This window comes from Gopherus flavomarginatus, chromosome 2, assembly GCF_025201925.1.
Source record: "Gopherus flavomarginatus isolate rGopFla2 chromosome 2, rGopFla2.mat.asm, whole genome shotgun sequence".
NCBI classification, from domain to species: Eukaryota; Metazoa; Chordata; order Testudines; family Testudinidae; genus Gopherus; species Gopherus flavomarginatus.
Window position 1 is genome coordinate 253,247,964 of NC_066618.1, and position 22,936 is coordinate 253,270,899.

General features: G+C 41.4%; 1 protein-coding gene across 1 annotated transcript in view; it reads right to left on the minus strand.

The window, feature by feature from the left end:
* The window catches only part of MMP16 (matrix metallopeptidase 16), a 242,549-nt gene extending 223,894 nt beyond the window's left edge, over positions 1–18,655 (minus strand). The window contains exon 1 of the mRNA XM_050940940.1: positions 18,182–18,655. Coding sequence (XP_050796897.1) covers positions 18,182–18,313 — 132 coding nt within the window. The 5' untranslated portion in view covers positions 18,314–18,655. The remainder of the gene's footprint in view (positions 1–18,181) is intronic.
* Between the last annotated feature and the right edge of the window lie 4,281 nt (positions 18,656–22,936).

Sequence of the window (22,936 nt, forward strand, 5' to 3'; positions counted from 1 at the left end):
AACACCAAATATTACAGAACTCTCAATAAAACTGAGAGCTGGTAACATGGATTATGCTTTTTTAACAATAGCAGTGATATTTTTAACAAAAATCTTCCAATGTTACAAAGAAAGTTAGGTTCCTCTATGCGTATATGCATGGGTAAGCCAGCAGTAGCATGATTATCACACAGCATTTGAAGGCAGGGATTGCTCTGGCACAATGATGCCCTGATCTCATTTGGGATCCCTGAGATATAATTAAAACCAAATTAACACAATGGTCAGCATTTAGTTTCAAGGGACATCTGTCATTCTTTCAAAGCAACTGCACCTGTCTTCCCCCTTCATTGTCCACCAAGGGCACCCAGTGCTGAATCTTTAAAGGTATGTCTATACTGGAGCAGGAGGTGTAGTTTCCAGCATGGTTAGACATACCCATGCATTCTGTGATCAAGAATCAGAGGGATAGTCGTGTTTATTAGTCTGGATCTGTATAAAGCGACAAAGAGTCCTGTGGCACCTTATAGACTAACAGACATATTGGAGCATAAGCTTTCGTGGGTGAATACCAACTTTGTCAGACACATTAACGCATTCCAGAGGCAGGTATAAATATGCAGGCAAGAATCAGTTTAGAGATAACGAGGTTAGTTCAATCAAGGAGGATGAGGCCCTCTTCCAGCAGTTGAGATGTGAACACCAAGGCAGGAGAAACTGCTTTTGTAGTTGGCTAGCCATTCACAATCTTTGTGTAATCCTGAGCTGATGGTGTAAAATTTGCAAATGAACTGAAGCTCAGCGGTTTCTCTTTGAAGTCTGGTCCTGAAGTTTTTTTGCTGCAGGATGGCTATCTTCAAATCTGCTATTGTGTGTCCAGGGAGGTTGAAGTGTTCTCCTACAAGTTTTTGCATATTTCCATTCCTAATATCTGATTTGTGTCCATTTATCCTTTTTACGTAGGGACTGTCCAGTCTGGCCGATGTACATAGCAGAGGGGCATTGCTGGCACATGATGGTGTAAATAACATTGGTGGACGTGCAGGTGAATGAACCGGTGATGTTGTAGCTGATCTGGTTAGGTCCTGTGATGGCGTCGCTGGTGTAGATATGTGGGCAGAGTTGGTATCGAGGTTTGTTGCATGGATTGGTTCAGGATCTCAATGCTGAATTGCTTGGGTGGCAAATATTGCAGGGATATGCTTAAAGTGTCACCAGTGCCTGAGATTTTACTGTGATTTTATTGTCACTCTTGCAATATTTGCTGTTTTTCGTAAGGCCTCAGATTCAGGAGTGATTCCATTTTGTCAAAATCTCAGCTTTCATTGAGATAAAAAAAATGTTTATCCCTCGTGGCTGTAAAGAAAACCTGAAAGGTAAAGGCTCAGAAAAATCAGAAAACAAAATGCTCCCAATATTTCTTTTCTCTCATGATTTGATGCCAATTTCACATTTTTCTAGGACCTCACTCACGATTGTTGAATGATTGGGGGTGGCAATACTATGCTTAGTTGTTTTTAAATTACTCTTTTCTCTGGAAGCTTTTTTTTAAAATAAACATATTTTTACAAAGTCTAAAATTTTGGTTCTAATTTGCATAGACAGTGTCTCTTTCAAAAAGAATCCTGCACATAGAGAAAAATGTTCTCATTTCTGTTAAAAACACATCTAAGCAATTAATCTGTGAGGGACAATGACTAACTTTATCGGACTGCTGAGACATAAAGCAAATTGTCTTTGGAAGCAAAAAATAAAGATTAGTTGATTCACAAAGGGGTGAAGATACTGTTTTCCCTGTGCAATGAGCCTGTCAATGCAAAACAAGAGGAAAGAGCTAAATATCACTTCTCAGCAAGAAAAAAGTTCAGTAGCATTAGGGCTGTCAAATGATTAAAAAATCATCGCAATTAATCGCAAGATTAAATATAGTCACCATTAATCGCAGATTTAATTGCACTCTTAATAATAGAATACCAATTTAAATTTATTATAAATGTTTGGATGTTTTTCTACATTTTCAAATATGATGATTTGAGTGCAACACAAAATACAAAAAGTATACAGTGCTCACTTTATATTATTTTATTACAAATATTTGCATTGTCAAAAAGATTTTAAAAAATCTACAGGTCAAAGCATGAAGGAACATTCGAATGTTTAGCATATCTGGTATGTAAATACCTTGAAACACTGGCTATAACAGTGCCATGTGAACACCTGTTCTCACTTTCAGGTCACATTGTAAATAAGAATCCGGCAGCATTATCTCCTGCAAATGTAAACAAACCTGTTTGTCTTAGCAATTGGCTGAATAAGAAGTAGGACTGAGTGGACTTGTAGACTCTAAAGTTTTACAGAGTTTTGTTTTTGAGTGTAGTTATGTAAAAAAAAAGAATTCTACAATTGTAAGTTTCATTTTCACGATAAAGAGATTGCACTACAGTACTCGTATGAGGTGAATTGAAAAATACTATTTCTATTATCTTTTTTACAGTGCAAATATTTATGATAAAAATAATGATATAAAGAGAGTACTGTATACTTTGTATTCTGTGTTGTACCTGAAATCAATATATTTGGAAGTGTAGAGAAACATCTAAAAATATTTATAATACATTTAAATTAGTATTCTATTATTGTTTAACAGTTCAATTATTCGTAAAAAAAAGTAATCTAGTTAATTTGTTTTGCGTTAATCACGAGTTAACTGCAATTAATTGACAGCCTACTTATAAACCTCAAAATAATTTAAAATGTAGAAAACATCCTCATGGAATTACTTGTGCCATGTCATGCCTTCATAGATATATATTGCTTTTTTGTTTTGGCACTTTGTTTAGGACTTTGTATGCTGTTTTGGAAGTTAACAAACATCAATTTTACAGGCATTGTTTCTATATATTAAATAGGCAAAATGTTTTGAATGGTGTAGGGTATTTTTGTTTCATGCATTTGGCCTGGTGTTAAATAGTGAATATTTAACCATCCTTAGGTCTTGCAGGTTTTTAGCCAGTAAAATGATTAAAATGTCATTTTCCTTTCTATCTTCTTGGGGATTGTCCATCAGGCGACAGACGTGTAACTAGCTTATTCTTGCTTATCAAATATTTTTTTAATTAGTTAATATTTACTGAAATGCTTAACAGTCTGTTCTCTCCCACTCTGGGGCAATGGATAGATGTTTAGGATTTCGGATGTTGGCTAGTCTTGTTTTAAAGCATCTGCCTAACAAGATCCTTGAGTTCTGTTGTCAGTTTTGACACAGACATCCTTTATGACTTTGGGCAAGTTAGTTAAGACAAAATCCTTCTCCCATTGCAGTCAATAGCAAAAGTCTCTTTGATTTCAATAGGAGACACATTGGTTCCTTTATATCCTTAGGTGAAGATTTGACCATGAAATTCACTGAAATGCAGGGAGGTAGTGCTGTGTACGTGGGCATGAGAGAGTGCCGCATAGCAGCTGGGGAACTGGAGAACATTTTGGGGAAGGAGAGGCCTATACAGGAAGGATGAGCTCCACCTCAACCAAAATGGAATTAGACTGATGGCATGTAAAATTAAAAAGATTGTAGAGGAATTTTTAAACTAAGGGCTGAGGGAAAGATGCAAGGGTACAGAGGAGCACGTGGTTCAGGCAGAGACATCCCTAAGGAATTAATTGATTAAAGAGGAAATTATATATCCTAGTAAAGAAGATAGGGAAAAAAAGATGGTAAAGTACAGATAGGAGCTAGAGACAAAATACAGGCAGTAAAATGTAACAATGCCTCATTTAAATACAGCAACCGAACACTGACAAAATGTACAAATGCCTATTGATTGAATATATGTCACCTCAGGAAGAGATGCAAAGATAAAATTTCTAGACACCATAAATGACTTTTTTTTTTTGGAGCAGCTAGTCCTGGAACCCACAAGGGGAGAGGCAATTCCTGATGTAAAACTAAGTGGCATACAAATTCTGGCCCAAAAAACTGAACCACTCGGTAATTGCAACAATAAAGCAATTAAATTTAATGTTTGTAGGGAAAAAAGACCAAAGAAACCCACCACAGATGTATTTAACTTCAAAAAGGGGAATTAAACAAAAATGAGGAAGCTAGTTAAATAGAAATTAAAAGGAACAATCACAAGGGTGAAATGCCTGCAAATTATATGGAGTCTATCTAAAAATACCATAATAGAGGCTCAAACTAAAATGTATACCACAAATTGAAAAAATGCCAGCATGGTTAAACAGCAGAGTGAAAGAGTCCATTAGAGGCAAAAGGCATCCTTTAAAAATTGGAAGTCAAATCCTAGTGAAGAAAACAGAAAGATGCATAAATTCTGGCAAGTCAAGTGTAAAAGTAAAATTAGGCAGATGGGTCAAGAAAGAATTTGAAGAACAATTAACTAAGGACACAAAAACTAAATAGCAAAGCAATTTTTAAGTAAATCAGAAGCATGAAGCCTGCCAAACAATGAGTGGGAACACTGGATGATCAAGATGCTAAAGGATGCTCAAGGAAGACAAGGCCTTTATGGAGAAGCTAAAGGAATTCTTTGCATCAGTCTGCACTGCAGAGGATGTGGGGGAGATCACTATACCCAAGCCATTCTTTGTAGGTGACAAATCTGAGGAAGTGTCCCAGGTTGAGGTGTCCATAGAGGAGGTTTTGAAACAAACAGATACATTAAACAGTAATAAGTCCCTAGGCCCAGATGGTGATTCACCCCAGAGCTCTGAAGAAAATAAAACATGAAATTGCAGAACTACTAACTGTGGTATATAACCTATCACTTAAATCAGCTCTGTACCTGATGACTGGAGGACAGCTAAGGTGATGCCATTTTTAAAAAAGCTCCAGAGGTGATCTCAGCAATTAAAGGCCAGGAAGCCTGACTTCAGGACTAAGCAAACTGGTTGAAACTATAGTAAAGAACATAATTATCAGACACATACATAAACACAGTATGTTGGGGAAGACAATACTGCTTTTGTAAAAGAAAATCATGCCTCACCAATCTATTATAATTCTTTAAGGGGGTTAACAAGCATGTGGACAAAGATGATTCAGTTGATATAGTGTAGTTGGACTTTCAGAAAGCAATTGACAAGGCTCACCAAAGGCTTTTAAGAAAATAAAGGAGTCATGGGATAAGAAGGAAAGTTCTCTGATGGATCAGTAGCAGGTTAAAAGATAGGAAACAAAGAGTAGGAATAAATCATCAGTTTTCACAATTTGAGAGGTATACAGTGGGGTCCCCCAAGGATCTATACTGGGACATGTGCTGTTTAACATATTCATAAATGATCTGGAAACGCTGGTGAACACTGAGGTGGCAAAATTTGAAGACAATACAGAATTCCTCAGGATAGTCCAAAACAGATGGTGAAGAGCTACATACCGATTTCACTAAACTGGCTGACTGGGCAACAAAATGGCAGATGAAATTCAATGTTGATAAATGCAAAGTAATGCACATTGAAAAAATAATACCAACTATATATACAAACTGAAAGGGTCTAAATTAGTTGTTCCCACTCAAGAATTTGTGTCTTTTCAATTGTCATGACACCAATAATGTAGTGCAAACATATAAAATTTCCAAAAGATTCTTTAAAGATAGGTGATAGTGGGTTGTCCATCTTATTTAATACTGTATTTATTTAATAAATGATATTGAGTTTATAAAAGAAATAAACATGATACATCACCCTCATCAAATGAAACTTTTCTTCAGAATATACAGTGGCACAAATCTATATCTGCAACTTCATTTCTATTTAAATACAAGACTTCAAATTAGATGCAGGATTGGAGGAATCCTATATTCTCTCACACCCACTTCTATGTTTCACTCTGACAAGTCAGAGAAACCTCTCAAATCATTAATCAGCACGTTGCATCGATGCTCTTATATAGTAGTTGCCAGCATCTTGGACTGCAAAACAGACAGCACTTTGAAACTAAGATTGCCTGACCTGAGTCAGCTTCAGACTGTTGTTGCTGAAGGCAATGGGAAAGGACTACTGAGACAAACTCTTGGGAGTGGGATGGGTCCCTCCTGCACATTTACTAGTGTTTTGTCAAGCCTACTTTTGAAACCCTGATCACTGCAGATATTGAAATCTTGACTTGACAACACATTAGCAAACTACAATAGGATACAATTCTGCATTGGCAGAAATATGACCTCATAAGTTGTTTCCATCGCTAGCTATTATGAGTCTATGATTTAATAACAATTGATGCAGGCAGGGATCTGTAACAAGACAGACTTTAAAAAAAAGGAAAAAAGAAAAAATGGAAAGAGATGAAAATGCCCCATAAGAAAGAAAACAATAAGGGGGAGAAAAGAAGTAGCGCTGATGTGTAAAGAAAGGTAGCCATGTGGTTAAGGCACTGGACTGGGACTCAGGAAAACTAGGTCCACTTCCCAGGTGACCATGGCAAGTCTTTAACCTCTCCATGCTTCAGTTCTCCATCTGTAAAATAGTAGACTAAAGTCATGAGTATTCATTAATGCATTTCAAAAAAAAATGTTGTGAAAGGAGCCCAGAGCACTGAAAGGGTTCTCTTTTATTGTATTTCATAAAAATCCAAATAAATAACTAAATTAATAGGGAGGCACTCAGATACTATAGAGATGAAGCCATATAAATACCTACATTGAAATTAAAATAACATTGTTTCAATTTTTCTTAGAGTGGAAAATTTAAGTCTGATCCATTAAAGCTAATAGAGGTTGTTCCATTGATTTCAGTGGGCTTTAGATCAGGTCCAGTATTTGTTTTCACACTTGGACTATGCAAAAGTGAAATTGAACAGAGTTTACTCAAATGTTCCCGATAAAATTCACCTCTGAGCTGAAACTAAGCACAAAAAGTTTCAAACCAAAAAGAATTGTGAATGTGGGATCTGGAGGATTTAAAGCAAGTTCCCATCTAAGCTTATTGCAAGCATTTGCTACTATGTTACAGCTCTAATTTGCAAATGTTTGTGGGTTGGAATAATGTGGAAATTGTAGTTGCTTTTTCTGTTCTGCCACTTGCTTTTGAGAAAAGTGTCTAATTCAGATAAAATAAATTATGTTTTGGTATCCTTGTTGAGATGCGTAGAAATCTTATAGCACAGCTACCTAAAATTAAATATAATTTATATATTAATTATTGTATTATTACTATTATTGTTCTTTGTAAAGAAAGAAAGAAAGAAAGAATTCTTAGCTCTTTTATAGCACTTTTCCTCTGTAGATCTCCATGCACTTTAAAAAGGAAGGGAAGCAACAGCGTTCCCATTTTACACATGGAGAAACTGAGGCACAGAGAAAGGGAAATTGACTTGCCCAAGTCACAGCAAGAAACAGCGAAAATGTAAACCAAATCTGCTGCCTCCTAGAACAGTGCACTAACCACTGGACCACACTGCCTCCCCTCTTCCATTTGAAAGCATATGGAAGATACAGAGAAAAATCAATCATTTTATATATGTTGCAGAAAGAAGTTATAGTAGCATCAGAATACAGCACTTCACTATCAGTCAGGAAACTAAAAAGCAGAACACATTTTTCAAATTATAAAGAAGCAATGAGAACAGCCCTGTCTCAGTGACCTGAATCATTCTGGAGATTTAGCTATTCTAATACTATTACTAATTATAATACCAGGTTCGGTGTGCGTGTCTGTAATCCCAGCTACTTGGGAGGCTGAGGGGGGCAGATTGCTCAGGGGTTCTGGGCTGTGGTGCACCATACTGATTGGGTGTCCGGTGCCACTGACAGCCTGGCCGGTGGGTGGCTGAAGGACTGGCTAGAATAGTGGTTTTAAAACCTTTTTTTCTGGTAACTCCGTTAAAGAAAATTGTTGATGGCCACGACACAACAGAACTGGGGACTGGGGTGTGGGAGGGGCTCAGGGCTGGTGCAGAGGGTTGAAATGTGGGGGTGAGGGCTGCAGGGTGGGGCTGGGAATGTGGAGTTCAGGGTGTGGGAGGGGGCTCTGGGCTGGGGCAGGAGGTTGATGTGCAGGAGGGGGTCAGGGCTCTGGGCTGGGGGTGCAGGCTCTGGTGTGGGGCCAGGGATGAAGGGTTTGGAGTGCAGGAAGGGGCTCAGGGTTTAGGGGAGTTCAGGACTGGGACAGGGGATTGGGGCGCAGGGTTGAGGTGCAGGGTTACCTCAGGCAGCTCCCAGTCAGTGGTGCAGCAGGGGTGCTAAGCAGGCTTCCTGCCTGTCTTGGCACCGCGGACCATGCTGTGCCATAGAAGCAGCCAGCAGCAGGTCTGGCTCCTAGGCAGAGTCGTACAAGCAGCTCCGCACAGCTCTTGTCCACAGGCACTGTGTCCCCCACCAATGGGAGTGCGGAGCCAGTGCTTGGGGTGGGGGCAGCCCTGTGGTCCTCCTGCCTAGGAGCCAGACATGCTGCTGGCTGCTTCCAGGGCACAATGCGGTGTCAGACAGGTAGGGACTAGCCTGCCTTAGCTGGGCAGCACTGCCAACAGGACTTTTAACACCCCGGTTGGCAGTGCTGACTAGAGCTGTCGCAACTCAGTGCCTTACATTCCACGATCCAGTACTGGTTCACAACCCGCAATTTGAAAACCACTGGGCTAGAACACCACGAATGACTTGTTGCGATCGACGCTCTCTCTGTGAGGGCTGATGGACTGATTGATCAAGGGGATATTAACTAATTATAATATAATAGTTTTATTTTGTAGACAGATCATTAATTTTACTTGCCGTTAACAATGAAATTTCATCATGATAGATTTGTGCAACATCCAAAGCACTGCATGTCAATAAACTGCCACAACCTCAGCCTCAGCTTCCTGGAGAAGACAGAGGGCTAACCAGCTCTGCTAACAGCACATCAAGAAACCCAAGGCTGGAACAGGGAAGGGTAGCACAATAGGATTGTCATCCCAGGGATAAGATACAGCAAAAAAGTGAAGACAATTTCTCCCTGGAACATTGCATGAAAATCCATTTAGATCTGTCAAAGAAGGGTGTTCCCTTCCATAAAAGGGATGCTTGTTTTTCTGTTGTATTACTTAACCATGTTCTAAGTCAGGAGTGGGCAAACTATGGCCCAGGGGCCACATCCGGCCTTTCAGATGTTTTAATCGGGCCCTCGATCTCCCGCCCTGGAGCAGGTTTCGGGGCTTGTCCCACTCTGGCACTCCAACCAGGAGCTTGCACTGCTCCACCTGTGTTGTGGCTCTGCGCAGCTCGCAGAAGCAGTGGCATGTCCCCCCTCCGGCTCCTATGTATAGGGTGAGCAAAGGGGCTCCACAGCTCATATGGGCTGGGAGCTATGGCCAATGGGAGCTGCAGAGGTGGCACCTGCAGATGGGGCAGCACGCCAAGCTGCCTGGCTGCGCCTCTATGTAGGAGCCGGAAGGGGGACATGCCACTGCTTCCAGGAGCTGCTTGAGGTAAGTGCCACCTGGAGCCTGCATCTTTGATCCCCTCCCGCATACCACCCCCTGCCCCTGCTCTGATCCCCCTCCCACACTCTGAACCCCTTGGTCCCAGCCCAGAGCACCTTCCTGCACTCCCAACCCCTCATCCCCAGCCCCACCCCAGAGCCTGTACACCCAGCTGGAGCCCTCACCCCCCCTGCACCCCAACCCCCTGCCCCAGCCCAGAGCCCCCTCCCACACCCTGACCTCTTTATTTCTGGGCCCACCCCAGAGCCCGCAGCCCCCAGCTGTGGCCCTCAGCCACTCCTGCACCCCAACCCCCAATTTTGTGAGCATTCATGGCCCGCCATACAATTTCCATACCCAGATGTGGCCCTCAGGCCAAAAAGTTTGCCCACCCCTGTTCTAAGTATTTGGTCGTTTTCCCTTTGCCCCTTAGCTGCCATTTCAATGAAAGAGGAATCTTCCCCATTATCAGCCTTCATCCCACACTGGAGGGCAGAGATGTGTTTGTTGGCCAACAAAAACAAACAGGTCCAGTGAAACAAAGAAGTCGGCTTTTCTTCCAGAAAATGAGCAAATAATCAAAGGGCAGATTTGTCTGAGGACAATCTTCTACACAAAGGTGTGAAACTAACTTGATACTCTGTAATGATAAAAGATTGGGGAGGGAAGAGGAGAAGGATGAATGAAGTCATCTTACTGAAACAGAATCAACTGTGTCATATCAGGGAAAATGTGGATGGAACTGCAAATGCGGTACATGGACTTATCCTACAGCATTTAGGGTTAGTGTGTGCCATACAAGCACAGCCCTTAAGGAAAGGATGGGGTGGAGTTGCACCATCCCAGGGGAATTGGAGGGAAGGATTATTCCTCAGGGCACAATCCTTCTCCCAGCTCTCTGATGCACAGGCTGCACCATCCGCAGGCCAACTGGGTAGTGAGGGCAGAGACAGACCCACCTCCTCCCTATGGTTTTGGTGTGCAGGGCATCCTTTAGAGCACATGTAGGAAACAGTCCTGTGTTCTGACAGCATGCAGGGACCGAGCCGAGGGGAGGAAGTAAAAATCCTTTCACCCTACCCCTTCCCACTGCAGACCCACACAAGGGCCAGTCACAAGCTGGCCCATAAAGAACAACCAGAAAACTATTCAAAAATAATCTTCCTCCACAATACAAAAATCATATGCTTTATTCATCCGTTATCATGGACCATAATGAAAGTTTCCATTGTTTTCCACTGAATCTTCTACAGAAAATATTGTGGCTCATTGTTTCAGCCATACCTCCACTCCAATTTATTTACTGTTTTTTAGCTCAGGATTTTAAAGCACTTTTCAAACACCAGACGCAAGCCTGCAACACTTGAAATCTGAGGCCTGATCCTGCAAGGTTTCTGACTGCCTCTTTTTTAATACTCAATGCATTAAAATCAATAGGATCCTTGCTGGACCAGATGGTGAAACCTGCCTGTGGAATCAATGGGAGATTTGAGTGTGCAAAAAATACAAGATCAAGCCCATTAGTTAATTATGTCTTATAACACTCCAAGAGGTATGAAAGAGGTATGAAAGAATTACTTCACCCATCACTAAAAGGCAGTCACTTCTTGAGTGGTATAAAACAGCTGTTGTCAGTACACAGAAACAGTACACAACAGTTTCAATCAACAGATAAAATTATATAACTAAGTATTTCCATTTCTATAGTTTGTCAATTTTAGTTCTTCCCAGAAAAACGCTGTTACAGTGTAATTGTCCTTACTGTTCAGTAAAATGTGCTTATAATGAATGGTCATAAGCAGTAGCATGAATGAAGAGTTGCCAAGCAACCAATGAATAAACTAAAGGTTCCAAATAACATGACCTCTCTTTAAAAGATAAAGCTCTCTCTGACATAATTATTTTTAAAATCCATTTCTGCAGCAAGCAAACTCATGTTTGGAATTCCAATATAGATCTTCTTAATACAAACTGAAACCAAATGTGTCATCTGACACACCAGAGATATCCAACCAAGCATAGTCAACCCACCCCCTCACATTATGGTGAGTGGTAGGGAGTGGAGATGGAAAATGGGTCAGGCAATAAACTGTAATCCAATATGGAGAGGTATATTAAGTATCTTCAAACAACATCAAGAAGAAGCAGTCTTCTAGGATTTTAACACCATAAAACAATCATGAGTTAAGGTAAAAGAAGGAGAAAGACTTTAAAACTGAGAGAACAGATACAGGTTAAAATATTTTGAAACTAAATAATTCACCATTTTATCTTTATAAACTCTTACAACCGAGCCCTGCCAAGTGCATAAGCATAACTAAGGTGCCTAGAGCAAGCACTGACCTTTTAAATGGATTCAAATAAAATTGACAAAGAGAGACATAAATCTTAAACCACTTAAAAAATAGTATACCCACTCTGAGAAAACAATGAATGGTAATGTATTAATTTCACAAAATTTTACTGAAGGATGGCCTATTTTTAGGACAATAAATTCAATAATTCTTTTACAAATAGCTTCTCAAACAAAAGATAAATACACTGCAGTTTTCTGTGTTTATCTTGCAATGTTCACAAAATACTTTATTTAACCAAACCTTTTCTTTCATAAAACTGAGAGCTACTAATGGATTTGATGTTCAAATACTAAACAACTGACTATTTGTAACAGTAGATGGGATTCATTCTAATTCTAAATAGTTCCCTGCCATTAAAACCATAAAAGCCCTAAAGAACTAACATATGACTTGGATTGGGTAAACTCTTTGGGACAGGGACCATCTTTGTTTTGTGTTTGCATATTGCCTAAGGCAATGGAGATCAATCCAGGAGTAGGCCCCTGCGTATTCCTGTAATACCAATAATAAACAATATTTTACTCCAGTAGTACATTAATCTGTTGGTATTCTTAAACAAAGGAATTATGTTTTGAATTATAGCAGGCAATGCAATAATCCAAACAATAATCTCCATGCATATTTCAAAGTCGCACTGAAACGAAGGCCAATTCATTGCGTAGTACCATCTGCCTTTTATGATGGAAGAGTGTGAAAAGCCTTCCGTTAGCTACCAGAGCTATAACTTTCTGATTAACATCCATTTATATTAATGCTGTGGCACAATGCTAGATATATAGATCTGTTCATCAGAAGCCTTTACAGTTAAATTTCTTTGTACCTGCTTTTTCTAAGTAAGTACTGACTATACTACATTATATCTAAATTCTCAACTAATATACCCATCCAGCTAACTATACCCACCATCAATATTAACAAATGGTCCTTCAGCATCCTTTTATAAATATACCCACAACTTCAGTGAGTAAGGAGTGCACGACTGGGCCCTTAAAATACTTGAATGTAATGTGTAATGCTTGTAAATAAAAACAATATGAAGGGCCTATCAAGTTTCTTTCCATACATATGGCAGTGTGTAATCTCAGGAATAACTTTAACTCCTTCTTTACATGTTTTTTCCAGGCTTGCTCTGTAACACACTCTCATTACAATACCGCAAAGCACTTGCAATTCTAATTAAGTATTCCAGTTGAAAAGCATATAAAAGTGAAGATGCAGATTTTTTTTTCCCAATTGTTTATTCCCTTACAATTACAGGTTGAAGATTAAAAATGATCAGTTTTTTTAATGTTTAGAAAAACCCAATGCATAGGGATGAAAAGGTCATGTATCACCATTCAGCAAGAGAGGACACTAATTGTAAAGTTTGTTAACAATGAAAACAAAGAGATTCTCATCTGCTTGTTACCATGGAAAAATGCTACCAGACAGTATTTCTCTGAAGTTTTGATTCCACTGTGTTTTGTTCCACAATAAGCAATTTAACTGTCACACTTACTTAAAAGGAGGGGAGGAGAAAAAGAAGGTTGTATTGTTTTAAGGTGTTGCTCATACTAAAATAGGACTCACAGCAATAGAAGACAGAAAATATAGCATAACAGTCTCCTTTAGAAAAGAGATGATGAGCCATACTTTTCCCTCTAGCATTTCCCTCAACACTGATGCAGTTAGCGAGACTAGACATGATCCTGCAAATGCTTCTTCACAGTTGCAATAACTTGCATGGAGCTACTCAACATGATTAGGAGTATGCAAGATGAGAGTTGGGGAGAGAAAGGTGCTCCTATCCTGTCTTTTGAAAAAGGTAGTTTGTTTCAGTGGGTTTTCCCTCTCGCCCGTTGCCCCACACACATACCTATTAAAAAGGTGAAACTGTTCTTAATGCAATATAAATAAAAATAATTACAGAAATCCTTAAACTATAGAAAATGTCAGCTTTAGGAAAACAGTTATCAACAAAATTACAAGTTTAAGGGTCACATTCTACTCTTTAATATTCGTAACTACCCTATGAGTGTTAAAGTTCTGCTTGGGGTCTTTAACAGTGAAATTGCCTATAAACACCAGAAGTATTTAGTATCTAGTAATGCAAGAAACAGTTAACATAATGAAGAATCAGTGGGAAAAAAACTGTTTGCCTGGGAATTCCATTATCCTACATAGATCTTCAAAGGGAAAAATCCAGCCAGGTCATTACAAGAATTCTATACTGAAAGCTCTCTCAATTAGTAGGATAACATCTGAATTTTAAATATTTTGTTAATAGCTATTATCCCATTTACTATCCCACTGATGCATTTGACTTGTAGAGTAAGACTGAACTAAAAATTTAGGAAAACACTGTAAACCTCTGGTGCACAATCACTCACACAAGTAAACCTCAGACTTTGATGGCAGTACTTGTATGAGTAATATGGAATTAACAATCTGGACCTTAACCCTAACCTTTGAAGCAGGTGACAGCTTAGAAAGTGATCTCCAAAACTCCAGTGATGACCAGGAACCTATGAAAATAAAAGCTAAAACTTCCTAAAACTAGTCTTATATGAATCCTAGATCTCAAATATTGTTACTCAAAGCACTCATGAATACTTGAAATAAATGGTGGATTTACAGCCCTCCCTTATCTAAATCCACTGCAAAATTTTCATTGACATCAGAGACCGTGAGAGCAATACTACGGTTAATGCAATAAATAAATGACTGTCATTTACATTTCTCACTCTGACCTACATCATACTCAGCTATGTCTACTTATTAAAACAGTATGTACCATATGAAAGTCATCAGTGACATTCATGTTTCAGAAATTACACGTCAGCTATCATTGGAAGCAGAACCTTCACCCACTTCCATCTGGATGTTTAGCAAGAACAAGTTTTACAAACAACCAATATGATTTTAAAAAAAATGGTCATGCCAATTGTAAACTTCAGGTTCCTATTGTTTTGTCTTAGAAGAAGATACCTACACTTAATCTCTTTGAACTTCAGTAGTATCCCTTGAGACATGTTCTGGTTCAGCCTTACAAACTCAAGTTGGAAACCAAGAAAGCCAGCATTACTATACAAATTTCATTCAACACCTAAAATGTTAGACTATATCAGTCAGAATTACAATAGCAAATAGATTGATCCCATGTTTTCCAATGCTCAATACCTATCATCAGTATTTCCTCCAAATTTTACTATAATCAGAGTATAAAAATCAAAAAATAAATTTTTAAATTCATAAGAAACCTCAATTAGCATAAAAATAATCATGCCACAGTCTGTTTTCCAAATACATGTATTCAGTGGAACTGAATTCAACCGAACTGGCACTAGTTTTTTAAGGTACCCTAATTTCTATGTGTATTTTAATGGATCTTGGAATGAATTTGTCATATTCCATTTTACTGATTTATTATAGAGTGTAAGTGTTTTATGGATCTGATGCTGACACACAGAATTGTATGGCACAATGTCACCACATTGTTGCCAAGTCCTTTGCCTCACATTCCCTTCTGCTTTGTGACTGTGGCACCTCTCAATATTACAACAAAAGACAACTGAAAAGCTGTGAGGAAATGAAAATACCTTGGAAGTGCTAGCATGGAACACATTTTGTTTCAGGAGGAAGGGGAGGGTCAGGAGATGAGACACCTCTAAAGAACCTGAATGGCATTTCATGAGTACAAGCACTTTCCCCCTCTCTTCGGCTTTCCTTCCTTGTGGTACTGTTCTTCCTCAAAATCTACTATTTTCCATACCAAAGAGAAGGGGAAAAAAATCGGTTTCTCCTCTTTCCCCTGAAAACCTCCCACATGCTATGGTTGGCCTCCCCTTTGTGCCCCACTAGACTATGACATTTTCTCTCTCCTCCCATCATAACTCCATCTACTGCCCATCTCTCCACCAGAACCAGCGGCCAGCAAATAAGTCTACAGAGGGAGGACGAAGTTCTTCTGTAGCTGAAATTTCTTTTATATCCCCAGCAGGGGGCCACTAAGGGAAGACAGGAAAGGGTACACAAAGCTGTCTCTGCTCTTCCTCAGTGCTTGCTTTTATATCCACCAATGAAAGAATGAAGTTGAGAAAGTAGCAGCATAGCAGGGGACATGGTTGAGAGAAGAATCAAAATGTGCACGTCAGCTCGGAAGGGTGGGAGAAACATTAGGGGGAAGGAAACTGAGCAGCATTGCATGTGAGGAAAAATACTGAGGGAAATGAAGAAAATTACTAGAAGTGAGTGTTATTATTTATACTGCAGTAGCCTCCAAAGGCCACAATCAGGATCATGGCTCTGTTATTGTACAACAGACGGAAAGGCATGGTCTCTGTCCCAAAGAATTTACAATCTAACACAGAGGGGGAGGGAAATATTAGGGGAAATAGAAAAGGGATGTGTGTGTCTGTGTGTGTCAGAGATATTGGTGGTAAGAAGGAGGAGCAACCAGAAATGGCAGAAGAAGAGATCCTGGAGCAAAAGAGAGCAGGAGATCTGAATGGGGAGGAAATATTAATGATGGCATGGAGAGACCAGGATTACATGAGAAGAGACTGATATGAGGAGACCACACGTGTGTGTTGAGAGATTTTGGGAAAGTTACCCCAGGAGAATGTGTGTGGTGGGGGGAATTCTTGGTGGTGGAGAGGGAGAGACTAGTATTGGATCAGAAGGGGGTGTGTGGGAGAGGTGAACTTGGGTGAGGAGAGAGAGAGACCTGTATTGTGTATGGGAGGAAATCCTGGAGGAATAGACCAACATTGTGCAGGGGAAGACTAGAAGTGTGTGTGGAAGGGGGAACATGGATGGGGAAGGAGACCAGGTTTGTCTGGGGGGAGATTTTTGGGGGTAGACCCAATGTCTACCCTGGGAGAGACTTTTTGTGGAAGACACCAGGTGTGTTTGGAGAAATCTTGGATGAGGCATAATTGATATGAAGTACAGATGTGTCTGGGGTTAAGGAGATATGGGACAGGGACAGGGGTGTGTCTGAGGGAGATTTCTTCATTGTGGGGCAGGAATGTGTGTAAGTGGGTGACAGCTAGGGGAACAAGAGTTTATGTAGGACAAAGAGGAAACGTGTGTGTGTGTGTGTGTGAGAGAGAGAGAGAGAGAGAGAAAGAGAGAGAGAGAGAGAGAGAGGTTGGGGACAAGAGTATATTTGTGCTAGAGAAAGAGTTCAGGGAATACAAGTGTGTGTGTGTGTGTGTGTGAGAGAGAGAGAGAGAGAGAGAGGTTGGGGACAAGAGTATATTTGTGCTACAGAAAAAGTTCAGGGAATACAAGTGTGTGGGTGAGAGACAGTCTGGAGATAGGAACAAATGGTCTGTGTGGTCTATGGGTGCAGCAGAAAGTTCAGAAAGCAGGATGGATTGGAGAGAAGCAAGTGAGGAGTACGGGCAGATAACAAAAGAATGGAATTATAGTGTGAGGGAGAGAATGAAAGAAATGTGTAAAGTAGGGAGACATACACAGGACAAGAAAGAAAGGAAGGTGAAGGACCGGAATGGATGGGAAGAAAAGAGAGGGAAGTATTATACAGTACTGAAAAATCAGATTAAAGGAAACCAAACTGGAAACTATGCAGAAAAGGATGCATCAAGATACACCATGAAAGACAAGAAAAAGAAAAGGAAGGACAAATATGCACAAAAGAGACATAGTGACAAATATTTCTTAATGGAAAGCATAACATGAAAAATAAAAACTGAAAAAGTGGGGTGGATTAGAATAGGGGTTGGAAATAGGGGGCATACAATAAAATCTCACTGTGGCAGCAAAATTCCTAGGGTTAGTCCTGCCTGGGAAGCTATTCATTTTAATTCGCTTTTCCACTTTTTTTTTTTAAATCTCCTTCTTGGCTCCCCCCACCCTCCAGCTTTAGTCGCACCTAAATGGCATTTATTTAGGCATTTCTAATAACATGCATTCAGTTATGCTTAAGTGAGAATAAGACCAGCTTTTGTGCTTAAATATTTGACAAGGAGATATACTAACATATCAAGTTTCCCTCCCCCGTTCCTCCACATTAGACTCTCTTTCATTTATTCTTGCCCTTTGTTTAAGACAGCAAGACATCTGAAGTCAAAGGTATCCCTGCAGCTTTCTCTGAGCTGTCTGGGTATTATATATCCTAGCTCCTTTTATTATGCCACTGGCTTGTGTTTAGGGATTCGTATCTTCCCGGCATATGCCGGGCACAATGATGTGGTCTAGCTCTGGGCTGCCGAGGATAACGGGATTCTCCGGCTAACAGGCATCCATCAGACAAGGGAACTCGGATCCGAGAGCTGGCTGCTGCAAGAAAGCAAAGCCAAAGTGCTCCGGAGACATGGCTGGGGAGCTGTTTTACTGAATCAGCCCAAATATTGGGGAACAGCCTTCGGAAGAAAGGGAAAGAGGAAGGAAACACACACACACACATACACCCGACTGATCTTACCTCCACATTGAAATACTGCTCCGCTGTGCACACGGGGGCACATAAAATCCAAAGCAAGGTTTGCAAGAAAAACACCCTGGAATGATGTACGAAATCCAACCGGCTTCCAGTGCTGAATGCGAGTAAGCTCATAGTGAACTGCGCCTCAGTGGATGGAAGAGTCCTCTTTCTCTGTGCTTCCTCTCCTTCCCTTACACAAACAAACAGTCCCCAGTGTTGGTGAAGAACCCTTAATGCAGGTTCACCCACAACAGGGGAGGAGGAGGAGAAGAAGAAACAGACACTTCACTCCACAACACAGATAGCAGCAGCAGCAGCAGGGTCAGCTCTTACTCATCCTCAGCCCCGTAACGAGGCAATGTGGCATCCAAGTACAGCTGCAGCTCCTGTAAGGCTTTTCCTTTGCACAGCAGCCGCCTCTGTATCCTCCTCCTCCTCCCGCTCCTGCTCGGAAAGGCCTTTGCTGCCTGGCTGCTTGTGCTCCCCTGCCCTGCCTGTGCTTGTCCCTCTCCTCGCTCTTCTCTCCTCCACTCCAGAATGTTCATCTGTAATCTACATAACTCCTCCTCCAGAGTCAGCCTCTTCACATACATCTTAAAGGAGACAGTCCTGAAAGGCTACTGTCTGTGCTGGAAGGGACCTGATCCCCCCTCTAAAGCAGGAGGTCTCTCACAAGCTGCTAGAACTGTTTGAACAGATTTCCAAGAAAGAGAGTGGGATGAGTGAGTTGAACACACACACACACACACACACACACTCTGACTTAATCCCGAGTTAGGAAATCTCTTGCCCAATGAAGTTTGACAAATCTGTAAATTCCTTAAATCCAGGACCAGCGCTAGTGTTTTTAGCGCCCTAGGCGCACGGCCATTTCGCCGCCCCACGCGCTGGCCTGCGGAGAGGGTCCGCTGGTCCGCGGCTCCGGTGGAGCTGCCGCAGCAGTGCCTGCGGTAGCTCCACTGGAGCCACGGGACCAGGGGACCCTCCGCAGGCACAACTACTGTAGGTCCACCAGAGCCGCCTGCCGCCCCCCCTGGCAAAATGCCACCCCCCAATAATCCTGGCACCCTAGGCGATTGCCTAGGCCACCTAAATGGAAGCGCCAGCCCTGCTTAAACCCCTCAATTCATAGGAATGTGTTGGAGCCCGCTTCTCCCTTTTCATAAACTGCCTTGCTTGCCAAATGTGCTGTGACACTAAATTGTATGTGAGGGACAACGTTAACCTTGTGTCTATATGCTGCCCAGCCTTCTCCTTGCTAAGAACACCTCTACATAATTTTCTATATGCACCTTTCGTATAAAGCTCTGGATACGTTCCTTAATGTCCACTTGTAATATAATTATCTTTATATATCCCTCATAACATACGACCTCTACACAGCTCTCTTTATAGACCTCCACTATATAGCTCTGGATACACTTGTCATTATGAGCAACCTCAAGACAAGACTGATTTTATGGAAAATTGGTGCTGTCAAATTAACTCGATTTTTTTTGTAATGAGATCACAAGTTTGGTTGATAAAGGTAACTCTTGCAATAACAGACTTAGACTTCTGTAAGATATTTGACCACACACCCTAATTAAAAAATTAGCATTATACAAAAGCAATGTAGTGTCTACTAAATGGATTAAAAACTGGGTATGGCTCCCTGATGAGCCCCAGTGCAAGTGTTGCCAGATCCTTGGATGCATAAACAAGGGTATCTTGAGTAGACGTAGAGAAGTTATTTCACTTCTGCATTTGGCACTGGTGCAACCACTACTGAAATACTGTGTCCAGTTCAATTCAAGATGGATGTTGATAAACTGAAGAGGATTCAGGGAAAAGACACCAGAATAATTAAAGGATTGGAAAATATGCCTTTTAGTGACTGACTCAAGGAGCTCAGTCTATTTAGACTAACACAAAAAAAGTTAAGGGATGACTCGATTACAGTCTATAAGTACCTACATGGGGAACAAATACTTCATAATGGGCTCTTCACAGGAGCGGCGCCAGGGTTTCTGGCACCCTAGGCAGAATTTGGGGGGGGCGGCATTTTGTGCGCTCCCAACAGGGCGCGCGGGAGCTTCCGGTTCTGCTCCCATCGCGCCGCCGAAGAAGGACCCTCCGCTGAAATGCCGCAGGCAACAGCGGCAGCCATTGAGCTGCTCAATTGCCTGCCGCTGTTTTCCGCGGCACTTCGGCAGAAGGTCCTTCTGCGGCGGCACAACGGGAGTGGAACCAGAAGCTCCCATGTGCCCCGTGGGGAGCGCACAAAATGCCACCCCCAAATCCTGGCACCCTAGGCGACCACCTAGGGTCACCTAATAGAAGTGCCGGCCCTGGCTCTTCAGTCTAGCAGAGAAAGGCATAACCTGATCCAATGGTTGGAAGTTGAAGCTAAACAAATTCAGACTGAAAATAAGGCATAATTTTTTTAACAGAAAGAGTAATTAACCATTGGAACTGATTGCCAGGGGTCACACTGGATTGTCCATCACTGGCAAATTTTTAAACGAAGATTGGATTTTTTTTCTGAAATATGTACTCTAGGAATTATTTTGGAGAAGATCTGCAGCTTGTGTTGTACAGGAGGTCAGACTACATGATCACAGTGTTCCCTCCTGGCCGGGGCTGCTCCAGGCACCAGCGCACCAACCGCATGCCTGGGGCAGCAAGCCGTGGGGGGCAGCCTGCTGGTCGCTGTGAGGGCGGCAGTCAGGCTGCCTTCAGTCCACCGGTCCTGCAGTTTCGGCGGCAATTCAGTGGTGGGTACGCTGAAGGCGCGGGACTGGCAGACCTCCCGCAGGCATGCCACTGAATACACATTACCAGTGGACATCCCACAAGCATGCCGCCAAAAGCCTCCTGACTGCCGTGCTTTGAGCAGCAAAATACATAGAGCCACCCCTGCTTCTGGCCTTGGAATCTATGATAGAGATCAGAATGTAAATGTTAATGGAGAATGGTCATTAAATGGGGTGTTTCTACTGGGATCCCACAAGGATATGTCACTGGCTCAGTGCTGTCTATTATCCTCATCAAAGTGTGACTGACTGACAATATCCTGTCCTATCCCAAACAAACTTTATGGGATGAAGATAAACTTTATTTAATTAAACCTTATTGAATTAGCGTTGAAAAAACTGGAATGGTTCAAACTAGGAGTGCATGAGTATATATGTGTGTCTGGGGAGAAGAGGCCCAGGAGTGTGTAGGGCAAGGGGGATCTTCAAAGAGAGAGAAATACCATCAGGAGTGTTTGTATGGGGGAACAAATAGTAGAAGTGTGTATGGTGGAGTAGGATCACAAATATATATATGAAAAAACAAACAAAATAACACACCCACAGCCCCCCAAAAAATAAGGAAGAGCTACCACTAAAAAGCACTTAGCTGCACATCCTTCTCCTCATGTGGAGAGGGCAAAACACCAAACACATGACAGATGTTCGTCAAGCTGCTTAATGTGTTACTGGAAGTCACTCAGATACTACGATGATGAACACCAAATAAGAACCTATATGCAATAGAACAGGGCAAACTGGGGACAGGAATGTATGTGAGTGCCTCACAGAGAATGGGTGAGCTGTAAGGGAAGAGGGTACAAGAGTTTGCATCAGAACAGGAGGCAAGAGAAAATGTGTTTGTTTATATAGGGAAAGAGCTTGGGGACAGCAGTTTATTTATGGGTGATTGTGACAAAGAGAGAGAGAGAGAGAGAGAGATTTATCTTGCCTAGACTAGACTTTCACCATGTGCTCTTCATCCACATGAGGATCTCTGCACAGCACCGAAATAGCTGGGATATGTTGGTGTTTACATCTAACATCCAGAAGCTGTAGAGCAGAGTATTAATGCTGAGACTTAGCTGTGTTCCCACCAGCACCACCAAGACTTCCTGGAGAAGTTGAAGAAGATGAGGGCTGTAGAGGCAGAGGGACTGTTGCCCACCATGAGCCTCTAAGTGTGACCAGAGAGGAATGATTCAAGCTATTTCAGGGTTTGAAAGTTTCATTCAGAAACAGGTTTAGATCCCAATTCAGCCAGACTTCCTTTGTGACCTTAGATTAAGAGACTTGCCCATGACAGGCCTCATTTCCCCATCTGCAAAATGGAGAAAGTATTTCCCCTATCTCACAGTGATTTGTGAGGCTAAAATCCATCAATGACATTATGGTGATTGGAGCCATTTCAGTAGCTAGTAAAGGTTTCCCACAGTCTCTTGGAGGTGGGAAGAAGACGGCTGATGGGAGAAGAAAAAGAGGGAAATGACTGTACAATGCTGAAATTTAGGACTGAGTGACTTAAAACACACTACAAAAGATAGAGGAAAAGATACATTAAGAAAGGAAAAATTTCTGAAGGAAAAATGTGGTAACAGTAAAAATTAATTACTTCATGAAAGCATGTTTTAAAAATTATTAGACTGGAGTTGTAGCTATGGCGAATGGGGTGTAGCTATGGAAATCCCACGGGTGCATTCAAATTCCTAAGTAATGTGCTACCCACCTAGTCTGCGTGTAGCCTCACATTTAATTTTATTTTCTAAATTTTAAAACAATTATTCCTCTTGGTTTCTCTTCCCTCCCCGCATAATCTCCACTCTTCAGCTTTTGTTATGTGGACTTTAAAAACAGGCGTTCCTAACCATTGGCTCTCCCAGCAATTTCTCTACATTTGTGACTTCATCTCAAGGGCTCTTTATGCCCGAGCACTCACAAATGAACCAGATGGCACTTGGATTGTGGCAATGATTACTCACTA